Source organism: Penicillium atrosanguineum (assembly GCF_028827265.1).
Source record: "Penicillium atrosanguineum strain IBT 20685 chromosome Unknown utg000002l_segment0_segment0, whole genome shotgun sequence".
In the NCBI taxonomy this organism is placed as follows: domain Eukaryota; kingdom Fungi; phylum Ascomycota; class Eurotiomycetes; order Eurotiales; family Aspergillaceae; genus Penicillium; species Penicillium atrosanguineum.
The window spans coordinates 1,209,790-1,224,628 of NW_026623134.1; the positions used below are offsets into that span (position 1 = coordinate 1,209,790).

General features: G+C 51.4%; 5 protein-coding genes across 5 annotated transcripts; 2 read left to right on the forward strand and 3 right to left on the reverse strand.

Annotated features, from left to right (window-relative positions):
* Nucleotides 1-1,021: 1,021 nt before the first annotated feature.
* N7443_002202 (putative C6 transcription factor) lies at nucleotides 1,022-3,892 on the reverse strand (the record flags this gene model as incomplete). The annotated part of the gene is made up of 1 exon (XM_056882258.1): nucleotides 1,022-3,892. One exon carries the CDS (start codon nucleotides 3,890-3,892, stop codon nucleotides 1,022-1,024), a length of 2,871 nt encoding a protein of 956 aa, XP_056744099.1.
* Nucleotides 3,893-4,771: 879 nt separating this feature from the next.
* N7443_002203 (uncharacterized protein) lies at nucleotides 4,772-5,637 on the reverse strand (the record flags this gene model as incomplete). Its single annotated transcript, XM_056882259.1, has 3 exons — nucleotides 4,772-4,886; nucleotides 4,962-5,043; nucleotides 5,091-5,637. 3 exons carry the CDS (start codon nucleotides 5,635-5,637, stop codon nucleotides 4,772-4,774), a joined length of 744 nt encoding a protein of 247 aa, XP_056744100.1.
* Nucleotides 5,638-6,308: 671 nt separating this feature from the next.
* Nucleotides 6,309-7,109, forward strand: N7443_002204 (bZIP transcription factor; the record flags this gene model as incomplete). Its single annotated transcript, XM_056882260.1, has 2 exons — nucleotides 6,309-6,329; nucleotides 6,387-7,109. The coding sequence occupies 2 exons, from the start codon at nucleotides 6,309-6,311 to the stop codon at nucleotides 7,107-7,109; spliced, it is 744 nt and encodes a 247-aa protein (XP_056744101.1).
* A 30-nt stretch (nucleotides 7,110-7,139) lies between these two features.
* Nucleotides 7,140-8,453, reverse strand: N7443_002205 (arsenic resistance protein; the record flags this gene model as incomplete). The annotated part of the gene is made up of 4 exons (XM_056882261.1): nucleotides 7,140-7,787; nucleotides 7,836-7,922; nucleotides 7,975-8,117; nucleotides 8,183-8,453. The coding sequence occupies 4 exons, from the start codon at nucleotides 8,451-8,453 to the stop codon at nucleotides 7,140-7,142; spliced, it is 1,149 nt and encodes a 382-aa protein (XP_056744102.1).
* A 2,579-nt stretch (nucleotides 8,454-11,032) lies between these two features.
* N7443_002206 (beta-glucosidase) lies at nucleotides 11,033-13,852 on the forward strand (the record flags this gene model as incomplete). Its single annotated transcript, XM_056882262.1, has 5 exons — nucleotides 11,033-11,089; nucleotides 11,150-11,289; nucleotides 11,340-11,384; nucleotides 11,450-11,502; nucleotides 11,562-13,852. The coding sequence occupies 5 exons, from the start codon at nucleotides 11,033-11,035 to the stop codon at nucleotides 13,850-13,852; spliced, it is 2,586 nt and encodes an 861-aa protein (XP_056744103.1).
* Between the last annotated feature and the right edge of the window lie 987 nt (nucleotides 13,853-14,839).

A 14,839-nucleotide genomic window follows, 5' to 3' on the forward strand; every position in this document is an offset into this window, starting at 1 on the left:
CTAACTATAGGGATGAACATACAAATAAGCTAAACGTATAAGAAAGAACAACTTTTCTACCCCCGAAGGGGGCCGGCCCCATTCAAGGCGACATACCCACTAACTGATATCATGTAAGCTCAATCTATCTCAATTGAAATAGCATGTCTAGTTCAAGAATAGTAAAAAAGTGAATCTCAGCAAACCCAAAAAATGGAAATTAATTAGCAGCATGACAAACCAATTGATCGGCTTGACAGGCACAATGGATGAAGCTTTGCTCAATAATGCCAAAATTGCCAAGAATTTTCAACAACTAGCATCATTGGTCTAGTGGTAGAATTCGTCGTTGCCATCGACGAGGCCCGTGTTCGATTCACGGATGATGCATATCTCAAGCTTTGCCAGCTCTCTAGAAAGCTCTTGTTTGTAATTTTTTTTTCATCTATTTATTCTTTCGGTCTTGTCTTTTTCTTCTTCTTCGCCAATACCCACAACTTTACATCAAATAGCATCATTGGTCTAGTGGTAGAATTCGTCGTTGCCATCGACGAGGCCCGTGTTCGATTCACGGATGATGCAAACCAACAAGCGCCTCAGTAGTTATCTAGGGAGTGCTCTTTTTGCCAATTTTTGCCATTCTTCTTCTTCTTCCCTTTATTCTATCCCCAAATGAACCGGTTGAACCCCTATTTTACCGAGATTCGGCACGCATACCTCTGGCATAAGGAGGGATATGAATAGATCAACTCGTCTACTGCCTAGATATTTATTATTTGCAGCTCTCTAGACGAAAGGTACACTTGACTTGAATCATGAAGACACTTCATTCGAACAGCTCACCCAGAGGGCTACGGATATACAAGTCGCAGACACTAGTCGAAACATATGTGCGAAAATACACAAAAAAAATGCAATACTCCGGGCTTTTGACAACAGACGGCGCAGAAACGAAAAGGAGGGAAAACACCAATTGAACCAATCCAAGCCCTACCATACAGTAAACGCCTCGGTCATGAAGGCACGAGGCAAGTCATCACACCTATCGTCGCGAGTCTTGGCTCATGTCAGGCCCAATGCCCAGTTCAAAGGCACTCAGAGGCCCGCCAAAGCCGGAAATTTCATCATTACCTGGAGCACCTGCACCTGGAACAGAGCCTGAGGTTGGGCCTCCGGGTGGTTGAGCGCCTGAGACTGGGTCGAGGGGTGGGTTTGCTATGCCGACTGGGTCAAGGTTGAAGGGTAAGAACCATGCGCTTGGCTGGTAGAACTCGCCCGTTCCAGCCGGAGCGCCCGGATCTAGTTGACCAGTGAAGAGGGACTGGTCGGGACTCTGCTCGACGCCGTTGGCGGGGGGAATGGCAGGGTTATTGGGGACGAAGCTGTTTGGGTCGAAGTCGTTGAATGAGCCGTAAACAAATTGACGGTCGAGCTGGGGGAGCTGATCTGGTGGGATGCTGAAGTCGAAGGGGGGTTGACCAAAGGACATGGAGCGGTTTTGGGAGAACATTGAGGGTTGGGGGAACGCGCTGCCAGGGACGCCCGGGGTGTTTGCCATTGTTACGTCCATTTGTGATGGAGAGGTTTGGTCCATGCCTGGAGTGCTGTCGGATAATTTGCTGCCTTTGCGCGAGCGTGACCTGCGAGGGACGGCTGGTTGTGGAGTTGGGGATAGACTGGCGAAGAAGTCTTCGACACTCTGGAGGTCGGGCTTTTGTCCCATAACAGCATCATCGCCCGTCTCCTTGTGTCGGGTGTCTGGGTCTTCCCAGTGCAGTCGTGACACACCATGAGGATATTTGTCAAACCAGTCACCGTACTGGAACATCGGTGCCAGATTGGTGCCATTTTGGTTCGCCACAGATCCCTTGATAGCTGCATCGGCAAACTGCCTATATCGGTCCTTGGCACTTTCCACCATGTAATGGAACATGCCCCAGTACTTCTTCATCTTGTTAAGGTAGCGGTATGTATGTCGGAGATTCTCTTTTGATCGAGCCTCCAACTGCACGTTCTTGGAGAAGATACCCCAGATATGAACTGTACTAGCTGTATAGGCACAGTAACCAGCAAATGGTACTGTAAGAGGATAGGCGGAGGCCCGATCGAAGAGCACGGAGATATTATGGGCAGCCTCCACCGCAGCTCGACCGGCGTTGCTGAGGAACGGCTTGGGCATATCCCTAGGAGGTCGTCCACCTGGCGAAAGGGGAATGGCGAACTGGTTCAGGAACAGCATATTCTGATGAATGATGATGTGAAGGAACAGAAATTGGTTTGCGATTTTCTCCGCGGCGTGGATCTGGAGATTCTCATAGGTGAACACAAGGGAACTTGGTAACGAGGCAGAGAAATCATCAATTTGCCGCTTCATACGCGTATATTCAGAATCCGGGTGCCAAAGAGGATGAGGGTCCTTTCGTTTACCACCGAGGTTCAAATAGTCGACAATACGACCCCAGATGACGATGGCGCGAATGATGTACGCTGATACTCCCATGTTCTCCCTAGGGTTGGATAATTGGCCAAAGTTTTCGGGCGTAGGATTGGGAACATCCCCATCCAAGTCTTCCGTAGGCCCTGGTATCTCCATTTGGAAGTGAGTCTCCTTGATGGGAAGTTGAATATGAAGGAACTTCTCATTTCCAATTGGTGGGCGCTGGCTTCCTGACGAGTTGTATCGGTCCATCAAGTAACATGCCCACATGGTTCGCCGTCGGATTTCTCGATCTGTGAAGCTCAATTGCGAGTTTGTTTTATTTTGACCTGCCAAGGGATCCTGCTCGAGCTCTTGGTGGAGCTGCAAGGCGTATGCCATCCTCAATGCCTGTCCTCCGAAGGACCAGCTTCTTCCACCGTGACAAGTTCCAAACTCATGCAGTCCAAGAAGTAGAAAAACGGTTAGAATGGTGATGTTGGGCTCGTCATGCCGACTCAGAGCAATCGCCGCGGCGGGATTGGCCCAGTTCTCTCCGCGCAAGAACGGAGGATCTGAGTTAAGCTGTGGATGTGTGGAGAATCGGGTTGATACGGCGCAGACGGCGAGAATGAGGACCGGGGGAACTGTGCCAGCCTTGAGCCGGCGCATGAAGCTCGGTTTGTGTAAAAGGAGGTACGACTGCCCATAAACACAGTCAAAGAAGACCTCAGCTAAATGCTCCTGTATCTCCAATGAGGGTAAGAACTCTGCGCCTTCGGTCAAGAGCCCCGTGCCATCGGTTGATTTGATTTCGCGATTCATTGGGAACGTTTCATGTGGCAGTCGACGGTCTCCTCGAGTCCAATCGTCCATTTCCGTGGCAAATGCTTCCTCCGCACTTCGTTTCTTCTGGGCCTTGGTGGGTTGGGATTGAGAGGGCTTAACTATCGACCTGCCGATCGAAACCATATCTCTCGCCTCGTCTCTAGGAATAGTCTTGATCACGCGATCTTCCATTCGTTTGAGTCGCTTGTCCAGCATGGCCATATAATCTGTCCGCGGTGCCGCTTTCCTCGTGGTCACCTTGTATACGCAAGGAATCCTCGAGCGAGTACAGTGCTTACAAGCGGGCTTCTCGCCCGAGCATCGAATTTTCTTCCGGCGACAAGCGATGCAGGCTAGCGGCAGTCGCTTCCTTTCCTTGCCAGCCTTGGTCTTCATTTCACTCCAGACCGGCTTATCATCATTGTCATTATCGGCGGTTGCCGAGTCCAGGGCTTCACCGTTGTCATTTTGGTTAGTGTGGTGGTCATCTTGCCCGCCGTTGTCGGGGCCATTCGCGGGGTCGCCTGTGTGTGTGCTACCGGGGTCGCGGGAGCTTGCATGGCTTTGCGTATCAAAGTCGTCTGGGAACGCCGCCGATTCCTCCTGGCCCAAGCCGAAGCTTGCACCAGAGGTTCTCAATGGCGAATCGTCGGAGTCGGGAGGGATCATGACGGGTGCGGGTACCCCAGGAACCAAGCCCGAAGCATCGTTCAGCGCGGTCAAGAGGGTAGAGGATGGGGAAGTCGACAGCGAAACCCGAGATCTGGCCGAAAAGGGTCTCGAAGGGCCTCGAAGGGTTGAGGCGGGCAAAGTCGGGGTCGGAGGGAGAAAGTGAGGAGATTGAAGGATTATGGGAATATGGGGAAAGGTTCAGCGGCGAGTGGTGGCTTGGCACGAGCGTCCACTGGCAGCGCAAAGATTACGCTGGGATTAAATGACGAATGAACTGACCAGTAATTCCAGCCACACAGTAATCGCCTGACCACATAGGTGCAAAAAAGGGAACAGTGCAAGGACCCACGGAATCAACGTTCTCATGTTACATGCTGTCCGAACTCGGCTACGATCACATCACGAAGGTTAACGTAAGGCACCTCCGCAAGCTGTCGGATATTGTAAATTGGATGTTAGTCATTTAATATAATCATCCTGGAGCTATGGCGGAGCTTTAAACAACTATAGACCGTGGCGATATCGATAGTCCGCCCGTTAGTGATTACCCCTTCTCGCTAGGTACCCTGCAGGTGGTCCCTTCGGGCCGAACTATCGCTGTAGGACCATCGATCGGTGGATTAATAGATATTCGGACTAGTGACGGTCCCGAGACCAAAATACATAAGAATGGACAGGGGTTACCCTGGTCCTCCAAGACCTTAATGGTTGGATCTCCATATATCACTTCGTAACACATTTAAACAGCCCTCTCCACAATCCCGATACCGCCGACTCCAAAAATTTCATAACGGCAATGCTCTGTCATTTGCCCGTCCAATGCCTCCCCGAAAGAACAATCTCTGTTCATTGGTAGCTACTCTGCAAAGATTGGACCTATGTGGATTTCGGGCGGCCGGGCTTTCCGCGCGGTGTCGCCTGCTCAAGTGCATTCAGTATTTCCAGGCCGAGACCATACATATTGTATGTAGGGAAGACAATCCAGAGACCACTGCATCAAATAGGTTAATCTCCAAGTACTTATTTATGAAAGGGTGCGACAGGCTATGCGCCAAGCTAGACTCACTTGGGAATCATCCACAGGAAGATCATAGCCGACAGATCATTGTGGCCAATGTTGTCGAAGCCCGAGAAGACCTCGTTCAACACTAAATCAGTTAGCGCATACCATCGCGACAAGAAGCACACAACATACAGTAAAGCATGGTCTTGCTGAGGGTCATCGCCGAAGCAGTATATGCGACCAGGAGCGCAATCGCGCCAATACGACCAGGGACGACCTTCTCGCCAGTCAACATCCAAACAAGGCCCTTTTGGGTCTTGCGCGCACCACGACCGCTCAGGATTGTAGAGCCATAGAAGTACACAATCCACAGGTAGTAGAGGTAGCCGATGGTCTCAACAATGTTCATCGCGGTCTGCGCAGCGGTGAATCCGTTGCGTGCATTGTAGGCGGGCCAGCCGTAGATATAGTCGATCGTTCCGTAGAGCGCATAGGGGGTCCAGATGGGTGAATGTAGTCGGCCTCCCGGCATGCTATGCGGGCGCAATAGGACGTAGCCTGCATCCCATGCGACCAAGGGCAAGGAGACGAAGAGCCAGATTGTGAGCGCGACGGAGGGGGTATGCACCCATTTGCGCGAGTTGCCGTTGGCCGTGGTGGCAGGTGAGGACTTGATTAGTTCCTTCGAAGCCTTTTCAGGCGAGGGAAACTCCCTCGGGTGATGTCGCGTGGAGACCATGGCGGGCAAGTTACGATAGAGATGAAAGGAGCAGTAAATTAACAGTCGCGCGATCGCGCGCGCGTTTGGATATATGGGGAATGTAGAGGGAACATCCAGGTAGAGCGCTAAGCTCAGCTGGGAGGAAAAGGCTGGGGCATGCCACACTTGGAGCAGTTACGGCCAGTGACGTCGGCCAGCTGCTTGCGGGCAGAATATGCAGGCGCGATCACGCTTTGGGCCAAGATTCGCCTTCATGCGCTCCGCTGCTTATTGGCTTGGTTCAGGCCCATTTTCGAGTCTCATGTCCGACTTTCAAAGCATGTATTTGGTTGTACTCCCCTAGTTTACCCCACGATGGGCTCATGCATCTCCAGAGTCGATCCAATCGGCATAATTTACCCCCCTCTCCCCTTGCGCAAGTTGCACGGACTACCAGCCACATTCCATCTATCGTTTCCCGAGTATCATTTCCAGCTCCAACTGTACTGCGATAGACTTCGATGAGATTGGAGAAGCTCCACGGGTGCCTCATAGATAAGGCGCATAATAAAGCTTGATATAACTCACGTGATTAGATGGACGATTCAGATAGGCGGAAACCTTTTAGCGGGAGATAATTGTAGCCTAACTTGATTTCTTTCGCAATGCGCTGCATTTTCTTCTCCCAAGGATAACTCTGTGCGGTCGTAATGGATGACAAAGGCCAAAAGGTTGGTGTCCGCTCTCTTACTTTACTCCATGAAAGCAATGTCTGACTGCCTGGGTAGGATCTTCAGCGTTTGGCGCGAGTCCGCGACAATCAGCGAAAGAGTCGCGCTCGGAAGCAAGAGTATACGCGGGAGCTGGAGCAGCAGCTGGCGGCGTACAAGAAAGAAGCGCAGCAGAAGGACATTGAGCACAGGCTCGTCCTGCAAAAACTGGACTCCGAGAACCGGAACCTCAAGTCCCTTTTGGGGTCACTTGGAGTTTCAGCCGATCTGATCCAGCAGTATGTGAATTTGGCTGATCAAGGCGCGTCAGTGGGTCGTAAGGTCGCAATTCCTGCTATGCATCGAACAAACAAACCATGTCCTTCTCCATCTCCCCCATGTTCCTTTACAGCCTCTCAGGCTACTGATGGGGATCAAAATGGGAATCAAAAAATAGATGAAAAACCAGCGGTTCGTGGCGTGTGCAATGCGGCAGAGGTGAAACCGACAGAGGAGCAATCTCCTCAAAACTTGAAAAATCTAGCCCCCCTATGCTGCTCCGGTTCAGGGCAAGGGAGCTCAGAGGTCTGGCCCACTATGTCTAATGACGACTTGATGAACACCACCATGTGTGCCATTGCGGACGAATTGATCAACCAGTACAACACAAGTGGAGCTGATATAGAAGAGATACGGCGGAGACTTTGGTCTGGCTTCAGATCAGAAAAATCTGGCGACGGCTGTCGAGTACAGAATCAAATTTTATTTCAAGTGTTGGATGAAATCAGCAACAACATATAATTGACCAGCTGGGTATATAGCTATGACATACTACCAATCATGTCGCTTGCTAAACCACTTGACTACATACACCAACCCCAACAACACGGGCACTTCGACCAGGGGCCCAACAGTGGCCGCCAAAGCCTGGTCGCTATCCACTCCGAAGACAGCGATGGCGACCGCAATAGCCAACTCAAAGTTGTTACTCGCAGCGGTGAAGCTCTGGGTACAGGAAAGCTCGTACCCAAAGCCAAGTCGCCGGGTCACCAGCAGCGTCGCCAAAAAGATCACAGCAAAATAAACGATCAACGGGGCAGCAACTCGAACCACGGAGACAATCTGATGCACCACATGCCGACCTTGCGAGGCAAACAAGATCAGAATTGTGAATAGCAGGCCGATCAGAGACAGTGGACTGATCCATTTCAGAAACTTTTCTTGATACCATTTCTCACCTGCCAAGCCACGCAACCCGAATCGAGTCACCATGGCGGCGCCGAGTGGAATCCCAAGAAAGACCCCGACACTCTTGGCCACTAAGGAATACTGCAACCCTGAGATGTCCCCATCGCTTATGACTTGGATGAAGAAGATGGCCATAGGTGCAAAGAGCACCATTTGCAAGACAGAGTTGATCGCCACGAGGATCGCGCAGTACTCTCCATCTCCACCGGCAAGACCTGTCCAGATGAGAACCTACTTCAATTAGCCGAATGTATCCCATTTCAGTGGAGATGAACATACCATTGCAATGCATCGGGCAATTCCCACTATTATCAAACCTTCTCTTAGTCCCTTTTCATCAGGAAGAAACGCCCACGACAGGCCCAGCTGTACTTGCTGTCAATAATTATAGAATATAAATTTCGTGACGAAGACCTACCATGAAGAAAGGAGCCACGATCCAATTCATCACCACGCTAAAAGCAACCTGGATCCAAAGCTTCTTGGCACGGAATGTTCGGTGCAGAGTCTCATATCGCACTTTGCATAGGATCGGGTACATCATCACCAACAGGCCGACGGCTATAAGAGTGATCAGTCAGAACATTTCATATATGGCTAGTCCGTAAAAAAAACTTGGAGCTCACCAATCGGTATGGATACGCCAACAAACTTTCCCCTCTGTAGCGCCGGACCTGTACTGGGGACGAAGTTCCCAAGAATGATTCCTATTGCCATGGCCAGGAATATCCACACAGCGAGGAAGCGATCAAGAATGCCGAGCTTTTTGAATGCGGATGTGTGTTTGGACGCATGGGCGTGACTCTCTTCATCATCGTTGTCACTAACTCTGGGTTTGGAGTCATGATGATGGTTGTTGGGGATATATGTGGGAGGGTTAGCCTCCAAGTCAGGCATCTTGAATTGTACCTTTCCCAAATAAGATATAAAATTAAACAGTAGACAACGTGGTTTATCGTATTCTAGATTTTATCTTGCAAATTCTACTAGATGTTGTCTTTGCAGTTGCTCTGGCCAATCATGAGGTGGTAGTGACATGCGCTGCCCAGACTGTCACGTGACTAAACCGACCTACGCTGGGATGAACACGACACGCATAGACATGCATTGAGATAGTATACGGGCAGTGAAGCAGTGTAAACGAAGGGTATAATATCTTGAGGTTCAAAATTTTCAAATGGAAAGTGTTTGAGTTTGACGACAAAAATTTGAATACGCATTGAGCTCTTAAGGGTGGTTCGCACAGACCGTCGTCATCCTGCCCAAACACAAGTCTACCTACTTGCAAATGATCGGACCATATTGTTGTCCGATCGGAATGATTGAGCATCTGAGGACCCCGCGATAGACTGTCATCGAGATCTTTTAATTATATCATGCTTCAGAGGAGCAATCGTCTTAGTATTGTTTCCCAAGCCACCTCGACGAAGCCCGGAGAAAGACTTGATTTTTATTCCATTCGTTCCCTAGGAAAATGACAACAATAGACTATTTGCCGACGATTAGCCATGGAAAAAGGCAAGCTCAGCCTAGCAAGTCGTAATACCGAGCAAGAAACAAGGAAATCGGGCAGGGATCGGCTCAGTCTCCATGGTAAACAGCTCCATCGGGAAGAGTTTAAAGTGTGTTGGGGGAAACCCGGCCTCGCACTCCCTGAAATTTCCCCGTGCCCACTCTCCGCAGTCCTCAGAGAATAGAGTATAGGCCAATCATGTATCGAGCTCGGCTTTAATGTCCCCACCAAGGAACGGCGCCGGACCAGTGTCGATAGAAAAGCGAAAATTAAGGCTCCATTGTGATTCTACGGCTCCGGGTAGTGTTCAAGACGGTGGATAAGTTACAACTATGATTCTAAGCAATTGATGGCTTCATATGCTGATCTTTCTGGATTGACCCACGGGGACCGGTTGGCCGGCAATTCCCTCCCCGATGCCCGTGCATAGCATGGGGGAACACTTTCGGTGCAGACGTCCAAATGCCGTGGCGTTTTCCAACAGCAGGTCTAACCGGAAGCAAACAGAGAGACAAAGACTTGACCAGCAGGCTAAGTCAGCATAAGCTTAGTTGAGCAGGCCAGCCTGACAATGCGCGTTGGTCGGGTGATATGTTGAGCTTGGCACGGGAGTGGGCAGACACTCTTTCGCGAGTGGCAGCCGGTCGAGAACGGCCGAGAAATTGACCCCTCTTTGACGGAGTAATGCCGCATGGAACCAGGACCTGGGGTACATCGGCATCCCTGAAGCCTGGAGCCCCGCACTTTTCTCCCCACGGGTCGCAACGCCTACGCCGCTTGGCTCTCGAGCCCCATCTCAGCCCAGGGCCATGTCGACTGTGCACCTTTCAAAAAAAAAGACAAATCAGACTGACTGAGTACTAATTATTGAACCCAGCAAGCAACCCAGGTGGTAATAGGAAGTACATATAGCCCTAAGCTTGAGTGCTCTGTCGGAACCCATGGCTTGGGTAGACAAAATCGTAAGCCATGTGGGATTGAAAGCGCCACCAATACCCATTTGCCCCGCGGAATGACGGCAAGGACCAGGTCGTTTCTGTGGGAAGGCACTATCCGCGTTGTACCTGGGTAATGTTTTCTCACATCGCAACGGGGAGTTTCCCCATCGGGCAAGACAGATGGAGATCGCCTGCACCAAGTATCTCCAGATCCTCCAGATCTTCCAGATCTCTCTTTGCCCTCTTTCAATGTGCATTTGCCATGAAATGTACGTTATACCCTGCAGTCAATACATGTGAATGAATATTATTCCAACTGACAGTAACACTGCACACTGCTAGAGAGTCTAAGCTGCTACATGCCTCGAACGGAGAATTAGCGGGAGAAGTACAGAACCACTGGAGACGCGGGCACGGACGTGGGGTGCGGCAGAAATGGCTTACGGCGCCGAAGTTTAGGCGGCTGCCGTGTTCGGCATGTTCGGAGTAGCATGGTCAAAGTTGTCTTACATTAGAGTCTCTGTAACAGCACTGATGATGTTACGCGAGGGTGCTGGGGTTCCAGATCCCCTTGAATCTCAGGGCAAAAGGGGTCCATGGATTCCACCTCCCTCACATTGCCAGCCTCTCACAGTTGCACACTCCCTGTCCCAGGGAGATTCCCACCAAGCGAGTACAAACCACAATGGGGTGCCAAGGCCAAAACAGAGAAAACAGAGAAAACAGAGAAAACAACGCGTGCCTGAATGTCACGTAGTTTGGTGGCGGTCCGGCTATTTGTCGATCATTGCTACATTCTCCACACCTCCAGCTTCCCCGTTTATTGATTTTTATGGAGAATTACGACATGCCCTGGCATCCCTGTTGGTCCCTTCCTTGACTGCTAAAAACATTTAAATCGACTCAGATTCCCACTGCAATCCAGGTTCACGCCAACCTTCCACGACCTTTTCCACAGTTGCGAGATTCAGTTCTCTCATTCTTTGAGTCCCTGAATTGGTCCAGCCTTTCACACCCCTGCAATCATGAAGCTCGGGTGGTTGGAAGCTGCCGTCCTGACGGCTTCGGTCGCCGGTGCCAGTGTGAGTGGTCTGACTTTAGTGTCTGGCTAGATTGAAAAACTGACGTGTCGCGCCGAACAGGACTTGGCATACTCTCCCCCTTACTACCCTTCGCCTTGGTCGACTGGTGCAGGTGACTGGGCTGATGCCCACAGGCGCGCCGTCGAGTTCGTGTCGAACCTGACTCTCGACGAAAAGGTCAACCTGACTACTGGTGCTGGGTAAGCACATTTCCTAATCGGGAAGTTCCATGTGAGACTAACAACCACAGTTGGGAACAAGAACGATGTGTCGGTGAAACCGGTGGTATCCCCAGGTAAGTCGGTGAATGGAATTGTAGTTTTCTTGAGTCGGAATCACTGACAAAAATTGTGTGAACAGACTTGGAATGTGGGGAATGTGTATGCAGGATTCACCCCTCGGTATTCGCGACTGTACGATATTGCCCGATAATACCCTTGTTTGATCCATTCAAGACGCTAACCACGAACAGCTGACTACAACTCGGGTTTCCCCGCCGGTATCAATGTTGCTGCGACATGGGACAAGAGACTCGCCTACCAGCGTGGTATGGCGATGGGTGAGGAACACCGCGACAAGGGTGTGGATGTTCAGCTGGGCCCCGTTGCTGGTCCCTTGGGCAAGAACCCCGACGGTGGCCGTGTCTGGGAAGGATTCTCCCCGGATCCCGTCCTTACCGGTGTGATGATGGCCGAGACCATCAAGGGTATGCAAGATGCTGGTATCATTGCTTGTGCCAAGCACTATATAGGTAACGAGCAAGAGCACTTCCGGCAGGCAGGCGAGGCCCAGGGCTATGGATACAACATCACTCAGAGTGTCAGCTCCAACATTGATGACAAGACCATGCACGAGCTGTACCTCTGGCCCTTCGTCGACTCAGTCCGTGCCGGCGTGGGATCCGTCATGTGCTCCTACAACCAGATCAACAACAGCTATGGTTGCTCCAACAGCTACACGTTGAACAAGTTGCTCAAGGGCGAACTCGGCTTCCAGGGCTTTGTCATGAGTGATTGGGGTGCGCATCACAGTGGTGTCAGCGATTCTCTTGCTGGCTTGGACATGTCTATGCCCGGTGACGTTCTCCTGGGTAGCCCTTACTCATACTGGGGTACCAACCTGACCATCTCCGTGCTGAACGGGACTATTCCCGAGTGGCGTGTGGATGATATGGCGGTCCGTATCATGGCTGCCTACTACAAGGTCGGCCGTGACCGTTACCGCACTCCTCCCAACTTCAGCTCTTGGACCCGCGACGAGTACGGCTACGAACACTTCATGGTCAGCGAGAACTACGTCAAGCTCAACGAGCGCGTCAACGTTCAGCGCGACCACGCTGATGTGATCCGAAAGATCGGCTCCGACAGCACTGTGCTGCTGAAGAACACTGGCGGTCTGCCTCTGACTCACCAAGAGGCCATGGTTGGAATCATCGGCGAGGATGCTGGCTCGAACCCCTACGGTGCAAACGGCTGCTCTGATCGCGGGTGTGATAACGGTACCTTGGCTATGGGCTGGGGCAGTGGCACTGCCAACTTCCCTTACCTGATCACTCCTGAACAGGCCATTCAGAATGAGGTTTTGACTTACAGCGCTGGCAAGACCAACGTCTTCTCTGTTACCGACAATGGCGCTCTGGAACAGATGGCCGACATTGCCTCGCAGTCTACCGTCGCCCTGGTCTTCGTCAACGCCGACTCTGGCGAGGGCTACATCAATGTCGACGGCAACGAGGGTGACCGCAAGAACATGACTCTCTGGAAGAACGGCGAGCAGGTCATCAAGACTGCTTCCGCGAACTGCAACAACACCGTCGTCATCATGCACACTCCCAGTGCCGTTCTCATTGGCGACTGGTACGAGAACCCCAACATCACCGCTATTCTCTGGGCTGGCCTGCCTGGCCAGGAAAGCGGACGCAGCTTGGTCGACATCCTGTACGGCCGTGTCAACCCCGGTGGCAAGACTCCTTTCACGTGGGGCAAGACCCGCAAGGCCTATGGTGCGGCTATTCTCACAGAGCCCAACAACGGCATTGAAGCTCCTCAGGACGACTTCAACGACGGTGTCTTCATTGACTACCGCCGCTTCGACAAGGATGGCGAGGAGCCCATCTACGAATTTGGTCACGGTCTGAGCTATACCAGCTTCGAGTTCTCTGACTTGGAGATCACCGCCTTAAACGCCGACAAGTACCATGCCACCATCGGCAAGACCAGGAAGGCCCCTGTCCTCGGCAAGGTCGGCCAGGCTTCTGACTACCTGTTCCCCAGCGGCATTAAGCGTGTCACCCAGTACCTCTACCCGTGGCTCAACTCGACCAACCTCAAAGAGTCTTCCGGTGACCCCGACTACGGCATGAAAACCGAGGACTATATTCCCGCCGGCGCCACTAACGGCAACCCTCAGGAGCTTCTGCCCGCCAGTGGACCCTCGGGAGGCAACTCTGGTCTCTTCGACGAGCTGATCCAGGTCCGCGCCACCATCACCAACACCGGCTCCGTCACCGGTGACGAAGTCCCTCAGCTTTACGTGGCCCTTGGTGGTGATGAAGACCCAGTTCGTGTCCTGCGTGCCTTCGACCGTGTCACCATCGCCCCCGGCCAGCAGCTGCAATGGACAGCCACTCTCACTCGCCGCGACCTGTCCAACTGGGACGTTGCCGAGCAGAACTGGGTTGTCAGCAGTGCCCAGAAGAAGGTGTACGTTGGCAGCTCATCGCGCAAGCTGCCTCTTTCGGCCGACCTGCCTACCGTGCAGTAAAGATCATTCGATCTTCCTCCCAGAGTTGGATAAAACCTGGCTTCAGGCCTATTTTTCTTAAATGTACAGATAGTATTGCTTTTTGCATATAGCTTCATTGGCGTTTCGTCGCCGTGATTATTGGACTTTATTCCAAAAATGAACAATAATATAACTAAGTACTGGCAAAACGTAGTCCTTGGATTCTGACGTATCTCGGTGTGTCTAGTGACTCTCCAGCCTAGATATTAAACTCATTTGTCCGCGTTAATATCAAACGATAGTGCTAAGGCTTTTTTCTTTAGTTAGTACCCGTGGATATAGCAGAGCATTGTATGCTTTAGCGGAATTGGTGGATCTGGGAGACTTGAAGTCGTCTGTTGCCGAGAGCTTTCCTATGGGTCGGGCGAGATATGCATATGATTATGCGAGCGATTAGCATAGCGGTCGGGGCGAAGTTGTGCTTATGGTGTAATACCCGAAGCTGAATCAAAGGCCGAATTTCTCCGACTTCTTGGCTCTTGGCCTCTTGGCTTCACTTTTCCGGGTTGGGACCTGCGAGCTTATGACTCAACCACTGTGATGTGAATGATTACTGGTTTTCCCTGATTCTTTGGTAATGTTCAGTATAGTCGAAGAAGACTTCTTCCATATCCTGCCCGCTGACGACTTAGGCTAGAGTGGTCTATCCTCTGATGGGAAGGTTCTTGATGGTACCTAGATGTTGAGCTGCTTCACATTCAGGAATAGGAATATTCCTGAAAATGATTAAGACAAACCGGGTAATCTTTCTGTTGTTTGTTTCTTCCAAGAAGAGTCAATTGAAGTCGAAGATAGGATCCGCATAATGGTTCAACATGTGAACCTCAGGATCAACGAACTCAACTGTTGGACACCATGCACTTCATTACTCTCGGGTTCAATCAGACCTAGATTCTGGCTACGGACCGCAGTGGCTGCCGGGAATGGCTGTGGAAGCCAAGGAAAGGCGCACTTCGCGTGCCCTAT